We start from the raw sequence: 17,620 nt of genomic DNA on the forward strand, positions 1-17,620 counted from the left end.
CAAGCAGCCTTCATTGAACAGACTAATCACTATAGATAGAACTTTCATATCACCAGATGTCATCTCAAAGAATGCTTTTCAACAGAGATAATTCACACATTTGGCTGAGAGTCTTAAAGTGTTGAGAAAGCATGTGATGTATACACATGTATGAAACCAGCCAAACATTTGCACTGATGCAAATCAAGGCTTGCCTTAATTGTATAATAGTAAAAAAACCTAAAAGTGTGCTTTGCAAAGGAGTAAATCCCATCTACCTTCACTTGCAAATTTTATAACACAAGACAAAGCAGACACTTTATGATGTGCCACTATAAACATATGCAACTTTAGAGAAAGCAGATGCTAATTTCTATGTTTATACTGAACAAGAAACGGGAACCACAATACAGGATGTTGCGCCATCTGCAAGTGTCTGTAGGTGTGGGATCTAGATGCATCACCTCAAAATCAGACGTATTTTAACTAAGTTCATCCATATAAATAACCAAAGGAATGAGCAGGAACCTATGCACCATAGTTCTAGAAACAAATGCTTAGCAGGCTTTTTAAAGTTCACTATTAAGAGTTATGGAGCCTACAGAATGATTGATAAAAAGCTTTGTTGCACAGATGTCAGGAATTAGGTAAGTATAATGAGAGTGGATTTTATTGCAAAAATGACACACTCTCCTGATCCTTCCAGCTGCTCAGTATTCCCTTAGTCAATAGCCTATTGCTTTGTGCTGAAGTTTCCTATACTCCCCATCCATTCTGTCTGATTAAGGTATTGCAAAATCATGTTGTTTAATTCCTTAAGGTCATCAATGCTCTTCTTTTCTAGCACTATTTTTCTTGAAACTTCATCCATCTTGTCTCCAGTGTGAACTATGGAAGAAAAGGCAATGTTTAAACCAGCACTCAGATTGTCAGGTTAAATATGGTTCATAATATAGGGAATTGCATAATCAGGAAATTGCACCCTTCTCCTCAGCAGGGTGAGGCAACCTGCTTCCAGGCACAATGAGCCGAGGCATAGGTGAAGGCTGAAATTAATGTATGAATGGTGAAGTAAGGTTTTAAGAACATTTACGTTTGCAAGACTGCTGCATTTATGACTTTGCCATGTCCCAAGCAAAGTTAACTGTGCTTAAGAGTGGGGGACAGCAGCAAATATACATTTTTATCATAAAATCATGACTAATAGTTTTTTTGGCATCCACACGAACCCTGATCCATTGAGCCAAAGACTGTGTTCTTCTGCATTTATTTGGTGTTCATCTCTGCCTTCCTGGAGTAACATTTCAGCAGTTCTCCATATTAGGTAAAGGTAAAGGGACCCCTGACCATTAGGTCCAGTCGTGACTGACTCTGGGGTTGCGGCACTCATCTCGCTTTATTGGCTGAGGGAGCCGGCATACAGCTTCCAGGTCATGTGGCCAGCATGACTAAGCCGACTCTGGCAAACCAGAGCAATGCACGGAAACGCTGTTTGCCTTCCTGCCGGAGCGGTACCTATTTATCTACTTGCACTTTGACGTGTTTTCGAACTGCTAGGTTGGCAGGAGCAGGGACCAAGGAACGGGAGCTCACCATGTCGCGGGGATTCGAACCACCAACCTTCTGATCGGCAAGTCCTAGGCTCTGTGGTTTAACCCACAGCGCCACCTGCGTCCCTTATTAAATGACTTTAAAACCCCCCATATTAAATGACTTAAAAAAACCCCCACAATATTATACATTTTATTATATCATGTGATTTATAATTTCAAAACATTGTCTTTGTATTACCGTTTGTTCCCAAATTCCTCCCTTTTCATGTACAGAATTTAGCCCACCTCAAACAAACTTCCAGCCAAAATCGCACCAACTGTACAATTTACACGCCCACATACTCCCATTCTCATTCTTTCCCATGCCTATCCTAGGAAAGTACAAAGGAGAGAGAGAAGGGGGTTGGAGAGGAACAGGAGAATCACATAGCATTTCTAAAACACCATATGAAGGGAGATCAAATTGCATTACCCAAGTTTCTTTTAATATAAACCACCTGTTCCCTCCCTGACAGTTGCAAAACAAGGCAATGTTGACTGGATGGTGGGTTTTAGATTTCCATTCACATAAGATCAGCTTCTTAGCTATTCACACAGCTTTATACTAAAATACTTTTTTATTGCCGCTGTGAGCATTGTTCGTTCATTCATTCATCTATTCATTTATCCATTGTGCCACATATCAAAGTTGAGAGCATGCTACAAAACATATAGAGTCTAGGCCATTAAATTCCATCCTATCCTCCCCTTGCAATCGATATCGTAAGAACGAAGGCATGCTTACTTACCTATTAAGATTATTACAAAAGAAACTAGTGCCAAGCTGACAATTAAAGTAATGATCAATGTGACAAAGAACCAGCTTTGGCATCTCATGCTGTTTTGAATTGTCAAACACCTCCGACTGTGTAAGTTCTCTTCCCAGACTGCTGTAAAACAAAGACAAAATTCTAAGAGGAAAACATGCAATGGCCTTTGTGAATAAACATAGCAAGTTGGCTCTGGTTTTAAGTAGACAATAGTGGGAAATGCTAATAATTTCTGAACTGGAGCCATGTATTCCCCCTGCTAAGTAATGCACCACCATCATGCCATTCAAGAAACTCTTAATTTCAGTGTGATAAGCAATTATTCACTTAAAAGGTGACTTAAATGCATCACATGCTTACTCAATAGACTGTTACTTCAGATGTGTCCATGTGTGTGATTGGCCCATGTGGGGAGCCAACCAATCCAAATAACTTTATTGTACTAGCCATTGACCATGACAAATCTGAATCAAAAATAAATACAAGCAAAAGGGGTGCCGTGCCACAAATAATAGTCTCCATTTAGGTCTCTGTGTCTCCCTTACAGTTCACTGCTAAATTGTCCAGAGCATGCTTCCTCAAACTTGGCCCTCCAGTTGTTTTTGGCCTACAACTCCCATGATCCCTAGCTAGCAGGACCAGTGGTCAGGGGTGATGGGAATTGTAGTCTCAAAACATTTGGAGGGCCAAGTTTGAGAGAGCCTGGCCCAGAGTCTTCTTTCTGATCTGTTTGGCTGCCAAAGCAAAAAGGGTGTCTTTATGAGTCACTGAAGCGTTTACATTGCTAAGAAGCTGTAGGACCTTCTCCGCTGGGTAGAGACATCTTTCCTGTGTGGACGGTCGGGTGAGAAATCGCCTCCTGGGTCCAGTGCATAGTGAGCAATATAGTAAAAGGTGCAAGATGTCTTCCACCTGTGTTTGCCCATGTGAAGAGCAATTCTGGCCCTGGATTGATTCCAGGTTGGTCACTGGACAGGAAAGGCTATAAGAGGCTGCTTGTTTGAGGTCCTTGGCTGAATGATAACATATTTCTGACTTTGCTGTGTTTTCTTCTGCCTTCCTTTGAATCTGACTTCTTGGCTCACTCTTGACTGGACATGAGGCACAGAGGAAATTGTGACAACATAATAAGTAGCTGACTTTTAACAACCTCCTAGGACAGGTGTGGGGAACCTTTGACCTTCCAGTTGTTATTGAACTACAATTCCCATCAGCCCCAGCAAACATGGCTAGGCATGGAAGCTAAACCGGTGGGTCAAAGTTTCCCCACAACTGTCCTGGTTCTTCTCTGCCAGGCATGAACAGAACCATTTTTAAAGTATCTGTCACAGAAAGCCCTCAGAGAATCAACAGAGTGGACTAGCATAAATCCCTACTTGAAGAGTTGGCTATACTGGACAAATTTTGAGAGCAAGTCTAATTTTTCTAACACAAATCTTCCTGCCTGAGGGGAAACCAAAGTTTAAAGACTTTTAACAGTTGTCCCCCTCTTTCCCCCATTTCCTCCATTTCATAACAAACCTACTATGTGTTAAGTTTATTGAGTTCCATCACAATGGAGGCAGCTTCCCAGTCACAGGAATGAAATGTGGAATACCCTTAGGGTGAGCTTTCAAGCACAGTAAGCTATCTTTAACAAATGTCTCTTGTCCGCTCTGCTTAATGGGCAGTCCTTAGAAAGTGAGCTGGCCAAGAGAATTTAGATTAAAGTATTGAAAACCATCCGTGAGCAAGAAACCCTGCCAAGCTGCTAACAGTGTGGCGCTGCTGTGTTCTTGGCCAAAAGAGAAATGCAGCCTTGCGTCTCTACCCAGGCTAAACTGAAGGGACCTATTTCAGAAGCTCATTTAAAATGGTTCCAGGCTTGCTGCGTTATATATCACCCATGTTGAGATCCAATATAAATAAATGAGCACCTGATAATGCACTTCACCATAAATATGGTGGGGAGCCAATGTGGTATAGTGGTTAGCATGCTGGACTAAGACCTGGGAGATCAGGGTTCAAATCCCTGCTCAGCCATGAAGCTCACTGGGTGATGTGGGGCCAGTCACTGTCTCTTAGCCTCATAGGGTTGTTGTGAGGATAAAAATGAAGAGGAAGAAAGCAGTGTATGCCACCTTGGACTTCTCAGAGGAAAAGTGGGATATAAATGCAAGAAACAAAACAAAATAATGTAGAAATTTCAGTTTTCATATTTATCTTACCATACACAAAGGCACTGCATTAATTGGGGCATTTAAAAAATCTCATAAAACCATTACTTGAAAACATAATAATAAAATTCCCAAGGATGTTTGCAATTTAGAAAGCTGATCACAGATTCCTGCGTAAAAACAGCTGACAGCCATAAAGAGGGCATCTGTCTGAAAGTTAGAGGGCAAGAGCAGACATCTCCAAGGCTGCATTCCCAAACCGCATACTGGAGAGCAGCCCACTGAAGTCAAAAGAAGGGAAAACAAATGACTCTGAGAAGCAGTCCTTTAAAAACTCAAAGTCTGCATTGATCTGCAAACTAGTGCTAAGATGAATTCACCATACTGGAAGCCCATAGTAACCCTTAACAGTGCTGAGCGGCACCACATAATATGGGTTATCAGGACACACACACCCCTCCCCCTCTCATGTTTTATAATATTGTTGTGAGTTTCTGGGTGTGATACCTGTATAATCCTAGCAAGCCTTAAAAGCTGATCAAGCCAGGCTAGCTTCCTGGTGAGATAACAGCCGGGAACAAAAGAAAGGCAATGGGCCATTAAGACAACAAAGGAAAGGGGGCTCCGTGCCAGATGAAAAACGGGTGGAGCCCCTCCTCCAGCTCTTAGTAAGATTGAGAAGGACAAAGCCTGTGTTTGGAGGGCAGAGTTGGTTGCCACGTGACCTAGAGGAAAAAGCTGCAGGCTGGCAAAGGGCACCACGCTGAGGGACCCAGGACACTTAGAGATAGTCCTGGCATGCCTGTCCATTTGATCAGAAACAAACCATTCTACAGCACACATTTTACCGAGAACTTTCAGACAAATTGTATATAGGCACGCTTTCTAAGTTTTAAGGACAAGCCACAGGATTCTGTATCTGTTCCAGCATCAAAATGTGGAATGCTGCCAAGAGACAATAACTTCCAAAGAACTTTCAGAACACTGCAAGGGAGTTGAGCACAGAGAGCTAAAAATAATATTTGTTACCATGTGTACAGTAGAGACAAATACACATGAGAATAAAATTAGGGTGGAGCAACTGAAAAACGACTATTGGATGTGGCTATATGGAGCGGGGAAACTTATCTGTCTTGTCAAGGGAATATCACGGTCAGCTGAACCCCTGCTGAAGAAACGATGATCCCAGAAAGGGTTGCATTTCCTCCTCTTCAAAACAAGGAGAGGGAAGCACTGGCCCTTCAGATGCGGTTGAACTCTCATCAGTTCCCCCCAGCGAGGCCAATGGTAAGAGATGATGGGAGCTGGAGTCTAACAATATCTGGAGGGCCACACAAAACCCTAAAATGTATTTTAAATAATTGACTTTTTATTTCTATTCTTTGTATAACGCATTGTTGTTTTATTGTTACGGCCGATGGCTGATGCAAATAAAGATTCATTCATTCACTCTGAAGGGCCACAGGCTCCCCATCTCTGAAATAGTGAAGTTCAGAGTCCAATGATTCAGATCGAAATAGAACAATCAGACAAAATGAAAATCTCATATCCTTCTGACAAGCTGGTTAAGGGCACAGTCTGAAGACAAAGGACATAGCCAACTCGATGAAGCTAAGGAGATCTGGGTCTGGGTCAGTGCCTGGATGGAGGACAATCTGGGAAGAATGGTGAAATATAAGATCTATCAAATAAATAAATACGGCGTATTAAGGCAGTCCTCCCCTTCATGGATCACTGCCTTGCCGTGGCGAAGGGGCTTGAAGAACTCAGGGAAGCTATGAACTACGCCGAGCAGGGCACACAAGATGAACAGGTCATAGTGGAGAGTTTTGACCAAACGTGATCCACCTGGAGTAGGAATCGGCAAGCCACTCCAGTATCCCTGCCAAGAAAACTCCATGGACAAAGACAACAGGCATATAAAAGTTATGACACTGGAAGATGAGCCCCTCAGGTCGGAAGGTGTCCAACATGCTACTGGGGAAGAGCGGAGGACAAGTACAAGTAGATCCAGAGCTGATGAAGCGGCTGGGCCAAAGCCGAAAGGACGCTCAGTTGTGGATATGCATGGAAGCGAAAGGAAAGTCCAATGCTGTAAAGAAAAATATTGCATAGGAACCTGGAATGTAAGAACCATGAACCTGGGTAAGTTGGATGTGGTCAAAAATGAGATGGCAAGAATAAATATTGACATCCTGGGCATCAGTGAGCTAAAATGGACGGGAATGGGCGAATTCAGTTCGGATGACTACCATATCTACTACTGTGGGCAAGAAACCCGTAAGAGAAATGGAGTGGCCCTCATAGTCAACAAAAGAGTGGCGAAAGCTGTACTGGGATGCAGTCTCAAAAATGATAGAATGATCTCGATACGAATCCAAGGCAGACCTTTTAACATCACAGTAATCCAAGTTTATGCACCAACTACTGGTGCTGAAGAAACTGAAATTGACCAGTTCTATGAAGACTTACAAAACCTTATCGAAGTGACACCAAAGAAGGATGTTCTGCTCATTATAGGGGATTGGAATGCTAAAGTAGGGAATCAAGAGATAAAAGGAACAACTGGCAAGTTTGGCCTTGGAGATCAAAACGAAGCAGGGCAAAGGCTAATAGAGTTCTGTCAAGAGAACAAGCTGGTCATCACAAACACGCTTTTCCAACAACACAAGAGTCGACTCTACACATGGACATCCCCAGATGGGCAACATCGAAATCAGATTGATTATATTCTCTGCAGCCAAAGATGGAGAAGCTCTATACAGTCAGCAAAAACAAGACCTGGAGCTGACTGTGGCTCAGATCATCAGCTCCTTATAGCAAAATTCAAGCTTAAACTGAAGAAAGTAGGAAAAACCACTGGACAGGTAAGATACAATCTAAACCAAATCCCTTATGAATACACAGTGGAAGTGAGGAACAGGTTTAAGGATTTAGATTTGCTGGACAGAGTGCCTGAAGAACTATGGATGGAGGCTCGCAACATTATACAGGAGGCAGCAACTAAAACCATCCCAATGAAAAAGAAATGCAAGAAAGCAAAGTGGCTGTCCAACGAGGCCTTACAAATAGCGGAGGAGAGAAGGCAAGCAAAATGCGAGGGAGATAGTGAAAGATACAGGAAATTGAATGCAGATTTCCAAAGAACAGCAAGGAGAGACAAGAAGGCCTTCTTAAACGAGCAATGCAAAGAAATAGAGGAAAGCAACAGAATGGGAAGAACCAGAGATCTGTTCAAGAAAATTGGAAATATGAAAGGAACATTTCGTACAAAGATTACCATAATAAAGGACAAAAGTGGTAAAGATCTAACTGAAGCAGAAGACATCAAGAAGAGGTGGCAAGAATACACAGAGGAATTATACCAGAAAGATATGGATGTCTCATACACCCCAGGTAGTGTGGTTGCTGACCTTGAGCCAGACATCCTGGAGAGTGAAGTCAAATGGGCCTTAGAAAGCACTGCAAATAACAAGGCCAGTGGAAGTGATGGTATTCCAGCTGAACTGTTTAAAATTTTAAAAGATGATGCTGTTAAGGTGCTACACTCAATATGCCAGCAAGTTTGGAAAACTCAGCAGTGGCCAGAGGATTGGAGAAGATCAGTCTACATTCCAATCCCAAAGAAAGGCAGTGCCAAAGAATGCTCCAACTACCGCACAATTTCACTCATTTCACATGCTAGCAAGGTTATGCTTAAAATTCTACAAGGAAGGCTCAAGCAGTATGTGGACCGAGAACTCCCAGAAGTGCAAGCTGGATTTAGAAGAGGCAGAGGAACCAGAGACCAAATTGCAAACATGCGCTGGATTATGGAGAAAGCCAGAGAGTTCCAGAAAGACATCTACTTCTGCTTCATTGACTATGCAAAAGCCTTTGACTGTGTTGACCACAGCAAACTATGGCAAGTTCTTAAAGAAATGGGAGTGCCTGATCACCTCATCTGTCTCCTGCGAAATCTCTATGTGGGACAAGAAGCTACAGTTAGAACTGGATATGGAACAACTGATTGGTTCCAAATTGGGAAAGGAGTACGGCAAGGCTGTATATTGTCTCCCTGCTTATTTAACTTATATGCAGAATTCATCATGCGAAAGGCTGGGCTGGATGAATCCCAAGCCGGAATTAAGATTGCCGGAAGAAATATCAACAACCTCAGATATGCAGATGACACAACCTTGATGGCAGAAAGTGAAGAGGAATTAAAGAACCTTTTAATGAGGGTGAAAGAGGAGAGCGCAAAATATGGTCTGAAGCTCAACATCAAAAAAACGAAGATCATGGCCACTGGGCCCATCACCTCCTGGCAAATAGATGGGGAAGAAATGGAGGCAGTGAGAGATTTTACTTTCTTGGGCTCCATGATCAGTGCAGATGGTGACAGCAGTCACGAAATTAAAAGACGCCTGCTCCTTGGGAGAAAGGCGATGGCAAACCTAGACAACATCTTAAAAAGCAGAGACATCACCTTGCCAACAAAGGTCCGTATAGTAAAAGCCATGGTTTTCCCAGTAGTGATGTATGGAAGTGAGAGCTGGACCATAAAGAAGGCTGATCGCCGAAGAATTGATGCTTTTGAATTATGGTGCTGGAGGAGACTCTTGAGAGTCCCATGGACTGCAAGAAGATCAAACCTCTCCATTCTGAAGGAAATCAGCCCTGAGTGCTCACTGGAAGGACAGATCGTGAAGCTGAGGCTCCAATACTTTGGCCACCTCATGAGAAGAGAGGACTCCCTGGAAAAGACCCTGATGTTGGGAAAGATGGAGGGCACAAGGAGAAGGGGACGACAGAGAATGAGATGGTTGGATGGTGTTCTTGAAGCTACTAGCATGAGTTTGATCAAACTGCGGGAGGCAGTGGAGGACAGAAGTGCCTGGCGTGCTCTGGTCCATGGGGTCACGAAGAGTCGGACACGACTAAACGACTAAACAACAACAACAAGGCAGTCCTAAATGTATTGATTTGGCAGCAAGCACAGTGGGACTGACTTCTCTAGGAACATGCGTGGGATTGTGCTGCACATGCAGCTAATTAATTCAGCAGGGAAATATACAGCAGCTAAAAAGTTCTAGAGAAAGAAAGAGGTACACATTGAAAGCAGCTAATGGACGAAGCACATTGCTCATAGTCTGAAAAGCAGTGAACAACTAGGCAATTAACAATTTTTTAACAGCCTCAGCATATTGTTCTATTTATAATAAAAAAAACAAAACCCTGTTTTATTTTCAGAGCAACTCAAAGCAGCTTAGTAGAATGCAATCACTACCAGTTCAGTGTTTATTCATAAATCAGTCATATTATTATATAACAGAAAAATGAAAGGAAACAGAAGACAGTCTCTGTACCATTCTTTAACTGTTGTGCAGAACGGATTTTTTTGGCTGCTGCAGTTTTTCTTACCCCTAGAGCTCTTTGGCACAACAAATGGCAGCTGCCAAAATTCACTCTTTGGAAGAAAATATATATCACCACTAAGCCCCATCTTTAAAGAAAATCATAGTTTTGCACAGTTGCGTAAATGAACCTATAGTCATATATTTTGAACTATTATCTTTAGAATGTGCACAGAAGACAGATAGATTTAAGCTACGTCTCTCACAGAAACCACGCTGTCAACCTATTGTGAATGCCAACTTGTTAATTTAACCTTTCAAGGTGCAGACTCAAGTTGGAGTCTACATAGACTACCCATGGTTTAGATGCACAGTTAAGACCTGGTCTCTTCTTACTAAACCACCCTGAGAACACATTTATCTAGACAAATAAGCCACAAAACGAGTAGTGTTAATCTGATATCCCGAAAGGTGGTTGACAAATGGTCTGCAGCATACATACCGGCGTGCCGATATCGATCTGCACAAAGATTTTGTTCATTTAAGTTGTTCAAAGAATCAACTGCATAAAGCTTCCTTTCTTTATGAAAGTTTTGCAAGTCACTTTCCACGAAAGAACTCTCCATCACACCTATGAAGAAGAAGAAAGAAGAAAGAAGAAAGAAGAAAGAAGAAGAAGAAGAAGAAGAGGAGGAGGAGGAGGAGGAGGAGGAGGAGGAGGAGGAGGAGGAGAGTTTGGACTTGATATCCCACCTTTCACTCCCCTTAAGGAGTCTCAAAGCGGCTAACAATCTCTTTTCCCTTCCTCCCTCACAACAAACACTCTGTGAGGTGAGTGAGGCTGAGAGACTTCAGAGAAGTGTGACTAGCCCAAGGTCACCCAGCAGCAGCTGCATGTGGAGGAGCAGAGACGCGAACCCGGTTCACCAGATTACGAGTCCACCGCTCTTAACCACTACACCATGCTGGCTTCTTCTTTTTTTATTGAAACTTGGCAACATGTCTCTAATCAATATATTTGCTCTTCTAGGCAACAAACACCTATGATGGCAACTTCCAAAAAGGAAGCTGTTGTTGATGCTGATGCTGATGATGTTTAAATCTAACTTAGGGGCATTGATTTTATCACCGAGGTTTTCCGTATGACCTTGATGGCTGCTGGTATGGAGTTCAGTACCTCCTATGTCACCTGCTTAGTAAATATGTCCTCAAAAAATCCAGAATGCACGAGGCACGGTTTGCTTTTCCTGCTCAGCTCCTGTTTGCAGTGACTCAGCTTCTCCTACTTTGAACACACATGCTTACACTTTTGCTAGGACCTCTGAACAAAGGAGAGGTGCCAAGAACTTCTCTCTGTGAGCGATCATGGTGATGGTGGCTGACACAGGCACCTTCCTGCCCCCCATTCACGGGGCAGCTAATGGGGGGACATGAGAAGTCTTGATCCTGTTTGCCGCAGGGCCTCATTTGAAGAATGTGGAATGAAGAAGAAGACATGTAAACTAACAGCAGAAACGGAGGAAAATACTGAAGCCAGTGTGCACCACCCCCCTAGAGTTGTGTTTTGCCACAGCCCCCTACCCCCAGATTTGTTGTAGTAAAATTATCTTTTTAATTTGTTACAGGAGCAATTTAAGAATAGGATACTCTGAAAAATTCGGTGAATAAGGCAGGGAAAGTGCACAAGATAAGCATCATCCCCAAGTCTGCTCAATCAAGACTTTCCCTAAGAATGGATTTTTCATTATCACAACCACCCTATAATTACTTAATTGATCCTGACCAAAAAACAACAACCCCAGACTATATAGTACCATGACCTTTGACAAGTTAAATATTAGAACTTTGTATTATGGGCTAGCATTAAGACTCCACCCCTTGAATTTTCCTTTGTTCTGCTTTCCAGTTTCATTCTTAACGCAGCCAGTAATGAAGAGGCATGTTTGTATGCCTGCAGTGAGTAGTAAGAGTTTGTTTATTCCGCAGTTATTAAGATGAGTAGAGCAGGACTGGATGCTTATTGCTAAAGTGTGAGATAAAGAGATAACTGAAAGCAATCTGGAAAAAATATCTACCCTAACTTACCCTTTACTCGTTTAAAGCAGTCTCTATACTCACACAATCAGGGTGGCTATTTTGTCTTCTTTTTCTTGTGTACCTGATGGCAAAGAATGAAACAGCCCTAGAGGAATGAAAACATGGCTGTGTACACTCTACAGTTAACTGACTGGTCACTCAGGCCTAATTTCCCCAATGTGTGAAGCTCAGTATGAGGGTTTTTCAGTGTCTCTGGGCAGAAAAATGAATGCAGCAACCAGTTTTTAAAAATTCCATTTGCATTCCACAATTAGTTTCCAGTTGTTTTAGTTAGTACTTTGTATAACATCCAGTCAACAGGAACAGTGGCGTAGCGTGGGTTGTCAGCACCTGGGGCAAGGCAAGTAATTTGCACCCCCTAACTCGTGGATTTGCGCCCCCTAACCCGTGGATTTGCACCCCCTAACCCTAACCCCCAGATGTTGCGCCCGGTGCGGCCGGGCCCCCCCTGCACCCCCCACACTACGCCACTGAACAGGAAGGAAAATCTGAAGGTCAGGAACAAGATTAGATTGAATTTTTGAAAAAACAAACTGCACACAAGTCTTTAACTTTGCAAAGAGCATAACTATTTTGTTTGTTTTATACCTTTCAGTGTTACCTTGTTCACTGTATCATTAACATCCCTTTTTCTTATAAAGCAAAAAAATATGCCAGTCATTTAATGCCTGGTGCTCAAACTAAATTTTCTGTTAACCTACATAATGGGCTATGTAAATATGAATTTTACTCTGCATGGAAGAGAAGGAGTAAGGGGAAAGATCACTACCTTTTCCTCCTCCTGGCTTTCCCACATCCTCTCCCACAAGTGAGTAGAGCGGGAAATGGGCTGAGGCCAAAAAACGCTGCACTCAGAAATGTGGTCATCCCACCCAATAAGGACATCTGGCTACAGGGCTGCTGCAAAGGAGGTTCTGAAACCTTGTGAGAAGTTTCTTGTTTCCAACTTGTTCTGATGCAGTGCACAAATGTCTGCTCTGCTTCACCTTTTACCCTTTTGGCAGTTCACCAAGGACAAGCTGAATGGCATTAAAAATATCTGTCCAACTTTCTTCCATGTGCCTTGGTTTCTGTGCCACAAGTCTCCTGAGTCATCTTTTCTTCAGTATTGACTGTAAGGGGCCCTTAGGCTTTTATATCAAACTGAAAAATTAGACTGCTTCTTAGCAACGTGGAAGTATTACAGTGGTACCTCGGGTTACAGACACTTCAGGTTACAGACTCCTCTAACTCGGAAATAGTACCTCAGGTTAAGAACTTTGCTTCAGGATGAGAACAGAAATCACGCATCAGCGGCACGGCGGCAGCAGGAGGCCCCACTAGGTAAAGTGGTACCTTATGTTAAGAACAGTTTCAGGTTAAGAACAGACCTCCAGAAGTAATTAAGTTCTTAACCCAAGGTACCACTGTATTCACTTATACTGCTGAAATCTATCACTGTACCTCAGTCTACCTAAGTGAGGTGTTGGAGCAGGAGTGAGCAGCCCCACGACTTATTTTCCTGCAGGATTGGCGACGGCATTTCCTGGGTCTCTATTTGCCCGTCTTCCATATGCCAAATAAATAGTAAGCCTTTCTCAGTGGAAACAGAGGAAGAAATAGGTTCCATTGGCAGGGCTAAGGGTAAAATTAAATTAAATTTGGAAAAGTCCAAAATCCATTAATTAAGACCAGCCAAAATGTCATACACCAAGCTACTGAGTCCACCAAAACTCTTCATCAGGCGAGGTGTCCTACTTACACTGTTGGAGGCAGCAAGCCTCTGAATGCTAGTTGCTGTGAACAAGGCCGGCCCAAGACATTTGGACCCTTGAGGCAAACCACAAAATGGCAGCCTCCTCCCTGCTAGGGAAGAAGAGGAACGTGAAGCTCTACATTGGGAACGAGGGGAGAATAAAGATCAACATTGGGATCTGCTGCCCCTGTGGATTCTGCTGCCCAAGGCCTTGTCTCATGTGCTGTGAAGGCCTTGGCTATGAATCACAACTGGGGAAAGTGCTTTTGAATTCACCTCCAGCTTGCTGCCTTCCTATAGGCATCTAGTTGGTCACTGTCAGAAGAAAATACCGGACTAGATAGGCCATTGGACTGCTTCTGCAGGTTCGTCTTATGAATTTCAAGCAAAGTGGGGAAAAGCTGGCTTGGTATTACAGCCATAATAGGTTGGTTAATTCCCCCTCCCCCCTTGTATAATAGTTTTAGAATGGACGTGGCTATGGAGATGTGGCCGTAGGGGCTGTCATGAAGAATGTCTGCACATCAGAAAGTTCCACTGTACCACTGGTGTACATTTGAACTGCCATAGATAAGCTCTGTGGTAGGTAGAACGTCTGTAGGATTACATAACTTCTTCATGCAGCGTATTGGCACTTGCTCCCACGGGAAGCAGTGATGACCTATTTAAAGATGGCTTTAAATAGAGGATTAGGCAAATTTGTGGAAGACAAAGCTATCAAGGGCTACTCGCCATGACCTCCCCTGTCAGAGACCTCATGCATCTGAGTATCAGTTTCTGGGAAACTGGGCAGATGAGCAGAACACTATTGCACTCATGTCCAGGTATCCAGTTGGCCACTGTGAGAACAGGATGCTGGGATAGATACTGAGTCATTGGTCTGATCTAGCAGGCTCATCTTATGTTATCTCTTACTCATACTTCATCTCTTATTGTCAGAGCTGCTTCAAGATCCTAGCTCACAGAGGATCACGCTAGCCAGCGGTCACTTTGTAAAAGTCTTTATTGAGTTACAGTTTCCATTCTCAAGCAGCTGCATGCAGCTCTACGTCTTATGGGTTAGACCGGCGAAGCTGTGTCTGAGTCCCTGCCTCCTGTACACCAACTTAATATCCTAGCCTTACTCCACCTTTTCCGCCTGACCGTTCTTCTCTGGGTCCCTCTGCCCCCCGTGGTCTCTTCCTTCCGGGACTCTTCTGACGCTGACCCCCCGGGCCCTTCTGTCTCCTTGCGGCGGGCTTTAGGACCTGGCTCCCTTACCGGGCAGCTTACTGTGCCGCCTTCCTGTGCATTTGAACTTGGCGCGCGCACCCAACCTTCCACTTTCCGCTTGACCGTTGCTTCGCTCTCCGATGGAGGTGTGGCCACTCCTGACTCATGCCCTCCCCCCTGCGGCGAGCCGCCGGATCCCAATGCCTGGCGCCCTTCCTCCCCACTGCGCTCTGTTGGGGACGTTGGCCCTGATTTCCAACTGCTGCTCTCTGAACCCCCTTTTGTCCCTTCCTCCTGGGGTGTCCCCCTAAGCTCCCCCCTTGCTCTGGTCACTGGCGCTCCTTTCTGTGAATCTTCCGATTCACTGGAAAGACTCGGAGATCTCAGGTCGTCGTCATCGCTCATCTTTCCTTCGGACTCCTCCCCCTCGCTCTCTGTTTCCTCCCTTGCCCTCGCCTCTGCTCCTGAACCCCTGACACTTATGCACAGCACTGCAGTGTTGAAATGAGCTGGTTGGCTGTGTACTAACAGCCAATCTTGAGGCACAAATATGAAAGATGAAATCCCTGACAGCTGCATCAGCTTTCATCACATGTGCCTGCACCATTCTGCATGCTTATTTGCTGTCAATCTCTCTCAGAACCGAGCGTCAGGGTACTATATATTCAAATACAAGGAAGCTAAGCAAAAGGTTCCTATTAGTAAAGAGATGGAGGAAAAAATACTGATAAGTGATAAAAAAAAAAGGTTTGCAGAACCTTTCTTTCTGAACTAGTGAGGATTGCAAGGAGAGCTCTGGTTACAATGAACATGCCCATTCTGATCGAAAATGGTATATATGCAATACTGAGTTCAGGACGGAGGGATTATTGCTCCCATGGGAAACTGTGACACAGGGAAGGGAGCCATATCAAACACAGCCATATAATGATTCATTATTTCTATTTTTGGTTTCCCTCAACAAAGGACCAGACACAGTGCTTTAACCCAAGTTGCACAGAATTCTAAAGGTTCACCTCCAGTATTCACAGCGTTTTTTGAAATCCCTGAGGGAGATGTTTTCCTCAACGTTTCCTGTTAAGGGAATCAACAAGCAAGAACTATGGAAGAATCTTCTAATTAACTCTGCTCTAGTCAATGTAATTTGCTTTGACTGACTGGTTTTAAGTATAGTTTGAAAAAGCCAGCTGTCCTGCTATGCACTTAAGTCTAATGAAAAATTAAAACCAAGAAGTTGCATGTGATTTGTGTTTTCTTTCCCTTGAGTGTGGCTGGAAGCAGAAGCTAACAGCATGAGCACTCAAAACTCAGCCGCTCTTAACACGGTAACTATAACCTTTCGTGCATTTGAGTGAGTTGGTGTCAGTATTGATTTGGTCTTTGACTCATCACTTGTTCCCCCCCCCCCCCCGTTTAATTTATTCAGGTTGAAGAGAGAAGTTAGCAGAAAAAGTAACTGCAGTCAACCAAAGATCTGAAAATAAACCCAACTAACTAAAGAATAAATATTAGCAGATTTAAAACCATAAAAACTGAAGGTTACTTACATCTTTAACCATGTCCAGAATTTAGAATAATTCTCCAGAGTCTAATTCTAAATCATTTCAGAAGAATTCTTGTATTTTGTTCAAGTAGAAAACATACTGTATGCTATTCCTCTTGTCCTTTGGAACACCATTGGAGTGTCTCAACTAAACCCACAAGCTTAGCTCTGAAACACAGTGTGCTTTCCATCTATATTTAGTATTCATTTGAGCCAAGTTGTCAGGTTTCAAATACTTCGTTAGAAGACAGTATAATTTTTAAACACACTTATAGAGAGAAGAATATATAGACAGGGTAAAGTTTATAACATTCGTGAATAGATATGAACCCACCACGTCAATAAAATATGCTGATGATGTGCAATGTTGTTCTCTGGTATATACAAGTTGCAAACATGTATGTATTCACTATCCATTGGAGAGAACTGAACGCCTCAAGAGTTGAAGCTGATATAGCTGGTTTTCTCATCTAGTGGCACCATACCCTCCTGGGTGGACTGAGGCAGGAGCCTCATTGTTATGGTAGACAAAACCCATTCAACATAGCCAAGGCTTTTAACTGAATTATGGTCCTGCACCTCTCCACTGGTTTCCTTCTCTGCTGTCGCATTGATCTTAAGTCTTCTTTATTTATTTAGTATTCTAAAATATTTATAGGATGCTTTTCTGAACAAAAAAACCCAGCTTACATAGAGGGGTTGCTAACCTTTTTGGGCCAGTGGGCAAATTTGCAGACTGCAGAAACTGTGCCTGGTGCCAAACACACACAACTACAAGTGCATGTCACAACCTATACTGTTGACTACAATAGAATGCTTCCTTTAAGTCTAATTTCAGTGGAGAGAAGGGACTGTGCAGATGCCCCCTGGCTTACAATAATTAAAAATATTAAGTATTTTTAAAAATATAAAAAATCAGTATTATTAAAACATAAAACTAACTCACCAAAACAGACTCAGAACTTGAGTAGCAATGCTATTCCGGCTTCCATCCAGTTAGCAGGACAAAAATTACTCAGTCTACTACGTTTGCTCTTTTTTTTTTTTTACTATTTAAAAAATAGATTTAGCACTACAAAGTTGTTTAATGGACAGACACTCTGGGCACTTTTAATAGGAAAGTGACTCAGCTATTTAAAATAAATGGAGTACTAGCCAATTGCCAGTAGTCAGTTTTCTCAGTGCATATGCAAATTCGTT

At 43.0% G+C, this 17,620-nt stretch overlaps 1 protein-coding gene across 2 annotated transcripts; it reads right to left on the reverse strand.

Moving 5' to 3' along the window:
* Positions 1 to 328: 328 nt before the first annotated feature.
* LSMEM1 (leucine rich single-pass membrane protein 1) lies at positions 329 to 16,732 on the reverse strand. Of its 2 annotated transcripts, none has more exons than XM_082239918.1 (4): positions 16,425 to 16,732; positions 10,336 to 10,464; positions 2,321 to 2,458; positions 329 to 867 (listed from the first exon to the last, which is right to left on the reverse strand). In XM_082239918.1, the coding sequence occupies exons 2-4, from the start codon at positions 10,457 to 10,459 to the stop codon at positions 713 to 715; spliced, it is 417 nt and encodes a 138-aa protein (XP_082096044.1). In that variant the 5' UTR covers positions 10,460 to 10,464; positions 16,425 to 16,732; the 3' UTR covers positions 329 to 712. The 2 variants fall into 2 exon arrangements, with proteins under 2 accessions (XP_082096044.1, XP_082096043.1); XM_082239917.1 differs by having other exon boundaries at positions 2,321 to 2,461; positions 16,425 to 16,611.
* Between the last annotated feature and the right edge of the window lie 888 nt (positions 16,733 to 17,620).

Source organism: Podarcis vaucheri, assembly GCF_965113315.1.
Source record: "Podarcis vaucheri genome assembly, chromosome: 10".
In the NCBI taxonomy this organism is placed as follows: Eukaryota; Metazoa; Chordata; class Lepidosauria; order Squamata; family Lacertidae; genus Podarcis; species Podarcis vaucheri.